Genomic DNA, 5,308 nt, shown 5'->3' on the forward strand with positions numbered 1-5,308 from the left:
ATTTTCATAATAATGACAAACAAAAATCTGCAAAAGTGACTTATTTTCAAGATTTTGAATTTTTTATATTCTAGTTTTTTTTTTGTTTTGTTGTTTCTTAATTATATTTTTCTTCACCGTCGAATTTACGTGGGAAAAAACACTCACAAACGATCACACATATTTAAAAATAAAATAAAATAAAATAAAATTATTTTTCGTTTGAGTTCGAAATAATTTGAATACACACAATACTAAAAGTTATTTCACGAAGAAGCATTTCTTTTTAAACAGTAATTTTAGTTTTAAAATTAAATTAAACATTTTCAAGTTTCATGGAGACGCTTTTTTTTTTTTTTTTAAGTATAATAATTTTGGATAAATTGAGATTGTGCTAATAATTAAATTAATATTTTCATGAATAAATAAATCAAATAAGGTTGATCAAAGAAAACATAATAAAGTTGGCAGCCCTCGTTAGTTTTCAGCAAGAAAATGTTGTTATTCACTAAAGGTTTGTTTGTTAAAGAGAAATGAATACTGTTTGCGAATCATGCATTAAATTGTAATAATTTCTTATAGAATATCAAGTTTTAGTGAGATAGTCATACATGCTCACTAACAATGGTATTTATTATGTTGAGTTTTTGCAAGATGGCTGTAAATATTCTTTCCAAGAATTGAGGTTGTAAGAGACTTCAAATCTTTAATTAACATAAATAGAAAATTTATATAAAGTGGCATCATAGTAGTGAATGTTGATTGGATCCTTAACAAAGTGCAATCAATATTTAAAGTGAAAATTTTGTGTTATAGCCAAGTGTATATCTTAAACAAAGAGAATTTCTTCACTAACATCATTGGATTAATTTAGTGTTTGCTCTTTGCCACCCCCACGTCCCTAAAATGATTTTCTTAGCCAAAATCATTATTTTTAGAAAAGGGATTCGACTATATATCAACTCATATCGAATAGAGCTGTGGAAAATAATTCAAGTAGTCGACCTTATATATGGATGATCAAGCACGTTCCTTTTACTTTTGTTCTCTAATTTACGAATCTTTTGTCTTCAGATGTTGGCAATCTCACTTCCTACCGGCTCAAATATAGACTTTTGAGACTATGTATTAGCGTATTGCAACTCGAAAAGATTTTTTTAAATATTTTTATTTTTTTGTTCATTTTTGTTGTACGAAACACGAGAACATAGATACTCATGCACTTGTAAAAGAGGAATGTTAAGACAAGACTGTGCAAGTAAACTTTGAAAGATGCCCTCTAAAGAAGTAATTATCTTTGTTTGATAACCTTGAATTCCTCAGTCTTTGGGAACCCGAAATTAGAATAGGATACTAATGTCCCTCTCTAACTGCCTATTATTTGTTCCAAAATGGCTTGATACTTAATAATTATTTAGGGAATGAAGTATTGATAACGGAACCATATTCTGTTCTGATAAAAGGATGGACCAGAAGCCATAGAAGTGCTACTTAAAAGAGACTGATTGAAAATTTAACTTATTCGCGATTTTGTAGATATAAATCCTGCTAGGAATTGACCAAAGAATGGAACACAGCGCTCTACTGATTTCCTTTCTACACATTCTCAGTGAAGTTTTCACTTTGATCATAGGAGGAGAAAGGCTAAAACAGTAACAGTTAGAATCCTTTTCTTTTTCGTCGTATTTCTTTTAGCATTTTGAAATTATTTATAAGCATATTAGAGTATATTTAAAAAAAGTTGTTATTGGTTACTTCTATGTTTGTTTCGTTAGAGTGGTTATCATAAATGTTGATCTCAAAGCGCCTCAAATTCCCACAAAAAAAATCTCCAAAATCAGTCGTCGAGCAACGCCGATCTCAAAGTGCCAACAGTAATGGTGATGTTGTCGCCGAATGGTCATGGTTAGCGCCACCGTCGGATGATTGTTCTGGTGCCACTTTCTATTTCATAACCTATATAAGCACTAGTGCCAGGTAATGAAGATGGAGAGAGAGAGAGAGGGTGAATTGAAATTGTTAGAGTTGGAATTGGAATTGGGGGAGATATTTAATTATCATAGTCATCCCGAATTTGTGAATAACAATTTCATACCAGATTTTTGCACTGTAAAGTTAAAACATCGGGGACGGTGCAATTTCCTCTTTTTATTTTTAACCCAATAACCCATTTTCTTGTCCAGTCCAAAGAGAGAAGCTCAATTGTGCAATGCTCATGATCCGTTTTAGACCCATTCAATTCAAAATTCAGTTGAATCAATTGTTGACCCAAACCTCATTCGTTCATTTCAGATTTTCAACCCTTCGTGAACTTCCGTGGACTGTGAAGAAATCGCACTTCGCCAATTGCCACGACGCCACCCACTTCCCTCTCCACCGGTGACACTGTTATCACTGCCCGCCGTTCCCTTTCCCTATCCGTCCGACAGTCACAAGAAACAAGTGTAATATATAAATTATGCCTTTCTAGTATTGTCGTACTATTGTTTTACTTTTTATCGTTATTAAATCCATGACCAAAACTTCGACATTCAACGTCGAATTTTTTTTGCCCACACTGAACTAAATTACTGACTCCGCCTCTGAATGGAGTCAATATCTCTAGGATCTACATGCTTTAAGGTGGCGGGGGCATTAGACAAAACGTATATGGCCTGTTCAGTTCATCTGTATAAGATAGTAGACAAGATTTAACTTATTTTATGTCTTCAACACGTGGCTTAAAAAACGTGCCATTAATCGTGATTTTACCTTACCTACTTCCATGACTTTTCTAACATGTTTCTCTTCTTATATTTAGCCTGCCATGGCTTCTCACAAGTGCACGTTCTTCTACAATAAATCTGAAGTGTATTAACATTTTCCTTCTGCTTATCATATCATCTAAGTCAGATTAAAAAAGTCATCTGATTTTTTCATTTTCTCAATTTGTTTGAATCAAAGATGAGTGCAAACAAGGGCCACAACCACATCCAAATCTTTGATGTCTCCATCAATGTGCCGCCTCAGATTGGTTCCAAGTGTTTCAACGATGATGAGCGCCTACGAACCGGTATTTTTCTTCATTGAGACACAAATATTAAGTGCATGTATGGTACTTAGTACTAGGCCCTCGACTGCATAAAAGAAAATATACTTGTTTTTAACTGAATTTTCTTGTTTCATATTTTTCTGATAGGAACCGTATGGACTGCAAGTGCTCACATAATAACTGCTGTAATTGGTTCTGGAGTTCTGTCCTTGGCTTGGGCTACCGCACAGCTTGGATGGATAGCTGGTCCAACCGTGTTGCTCTTATTCTCATTTGTAACATACTACACTTCTGTTTTTCTGGCAGCATGTTACCGGTCTGGGAATCCCGATACCGGGGAAAGAAATTACACGTATATGGATGCCGTCCGAGCCAATCTCGGTAAACTTTTTACAAGTGAACTGTTCATATAGCCTACCATAATTTTATCACAAATAAGACTTAAGCTTATTGCTGTTGTTATTACGAAAACTTTAATGTGACACTTGTTTGTTTTTGGAATTTCAGGAGGGTTCCAGGTTAAAGTTTGTGGAGCAATTCAGTATCTGAATCTCTTTGGAGTAGCTATTGGTTACACGATTGCCTCGTCTATAAGTATGATGTAAGTATGAATTCCAAAGTGAAAAGAGTACGTCTTTTTGTGAATAGTTTAATAAAAAAGATTTTTTTTTAACTTTTATTTTTTTCTTAACAGGGCTATCGAAAGGTCTAATTGTTTCCATTCAAAAGGAGATCAAAGTCCTTGCAGAGTTTCAAGCAATCCTTATATGATTGCATTTGGTGTTGTGGAAATTCTTTTCTCCCAAATCCCGGACTTTGATCAAACATGGTGGCTTTCAATTGTTGCTGCAATTATGTCCTTTACTTACTCCACCATCGGTTTAGGCCTTGGAATTGCAAAAGTTGCAGGTAAGAAAAGAATCCCGAGCTTAATAGACAGAATTAGCAGAGGAAAAAAAAAGTTAAAACCTTGTTTGTCAACTATGCTACGTTGACAGAATGGGGATGACAGACTCCAACACTCACAATAGGGGTGGGGGCCACCTTTTTTTGGAACTTTTTATTCACGCGAGTTCCAGCACCATGTGAGAGGATGTCAAACCGCATGTCACCCTTCTTCTGTCAAACTAGTTTAATTCCTTGTTTGTTGTTCCATAACAGTCTCGATTTTCAACTGCTTTAAACCTGATTCTTTGTTTTGTTGTAGAAACCGGGAAAATAAGGGGAAGTCTAACTGGAATAAGCGTGGGCACAGTGACTGAAATGGGCACAGTGACTGAAATGGACAAGATATGGGGAAGTTTTCAAGCACTTGGAGCCATAGCTTTTGCCTATTCTTACTCCTTTATCCTAATTGAAATTCAGGTACAGTTTTTATCCCTTTTTTCACCTTTTATCAATTAAAACTGCATCTGCAGTTACGTCCTATATCGACTGATCTTGATTTGATTCTATCATATATATCAGGATACAATAAAGTCCCCACCATCAGAATACAAGACAATGAAAAAGGCCACTCTATTTAGTATAGCAGTAACAACTCTTTTCTACATGTTCTGTGGCTGTTTTGGCTATGCCGCATTTGGTGATCTCTCCCCTGGAAATCTCCTCACTGGTTTCGGCTTCTACAATCCCTACTGGCTACTCGATATGGCCAACGCTGCCATAGTAATCCACCTTATCGGCGCGTACCAGGTTTACTGCCAACCACTTTTTGCCTTTGTCGAAAAAACATCAAAAGAATGGTTCCCACACAACACATTCATCACCAAGGAAATTGATATCCCTATCCCGGGATACAGTCCTTATAAACTCAACCTTTTTCGACTAGTATGGAGGACAATTTTCGTGATCGTAACCACACTAATTTCCATGCTGATGCCATTTTTCAACGACGTTGTGGGAATTCTAGGCGCCTTTGGGTTTTGGCCTTTAACAGTATACTTCCCTGTGGAAATGTACATTGTGCAGAAGAAGATAGAGAAATGGAGCACAAAATGGATATGCCTACAAATACTAAGTGTTACTTGTCTTATTATCTCCATAGCAGCTGCTGTCGGTTCCTTCGCCGGCGTTGCTTCTGATCTCAAAGTTTACAAGCCTTTCAAAACTAGTTAATGATTTGGTTCATCGGAAGATTGTAAATCAAGAAATATAAGAAAATTAGGATTTTAGTTCTTGTTCGTGTTCATAAAAAGCCTAAAGGGGTACCAGTGTAATCTCAAGTGAGTTTCACTGTATAAATAGGGAAGGCCAAAAAAAAAAAAAAAAAAAAAAAAGGGAAAAAACCAAATTCCT

At 35.5% G+C, this 5,308-nt stretch overlaps 1 protein-coding gene across 4 annotated transcripts; it reads left to right on the top strand.

Annotated features, from left to right (window-relative positions):
* Positions 1 to 1,545: 1,545 nt before the first annotated feature.
* On the top strand, positions 1,546 to 5,289 carry LOC111387105 (amino acid permease 3-like). Of its 4 annotated transcripts, none has more exons than XM_023011620.1 (8): positions 1,546 to 1,637; positions 2,272 to 2,423; positions 2,923 to 3,031; positions 3,158 to 3,391; positions 3,518 to 3,611; positions 3,705 to 3,919; positions 4,218 to 4,375; positions 4,478 to 5,128. In XM_023011620.1, the coding sequence occupies exons 3-8, from the start codon at positions 2,923 to 2,925 to the stop codon at positions 5,126 to 5,128; spliced, it is 1,461 nt and encodes a 486-aa protein (XP_022867388.1). In that variant the 5' UTR covers positions 1,546 to 1,637; positions 2,272 to 2,423. The 4 variants fall into 4 exon arrangements, with proteins under 4 accessions (XP_022867388.1, XP_022867391.1, XP_022867389.1 ...); XM_023011621.1 differs by lacking the exon at positions 1,546 to 1,637 and adding an exon at positions 1,671 to 1,956; XM_023011623.1 differs by lacking the exon at positions 2,272 to 2,423 and having other exon boundaries at positions 4,478 to 5,289.
* Positions 5,290 to 5,308: the final 19 nt, after the last annotated feature.

The sequence above is a fragment of the Olea europaea genome, unplaced genomic scaffold (assembly GCF_002742605.1).
Source record: "Olea europaea var. sylvestris unplaced genomic scaffold, O_europaea_v1 scaffold3905, whole genome shotgun sequence".
NCBI classification, from domain to species: Eukaryota; Viridiplantae; Streptophyta; class Magnoliopsida; order Lamiales; family Oleaceae; genus Olea; species Olea europaea.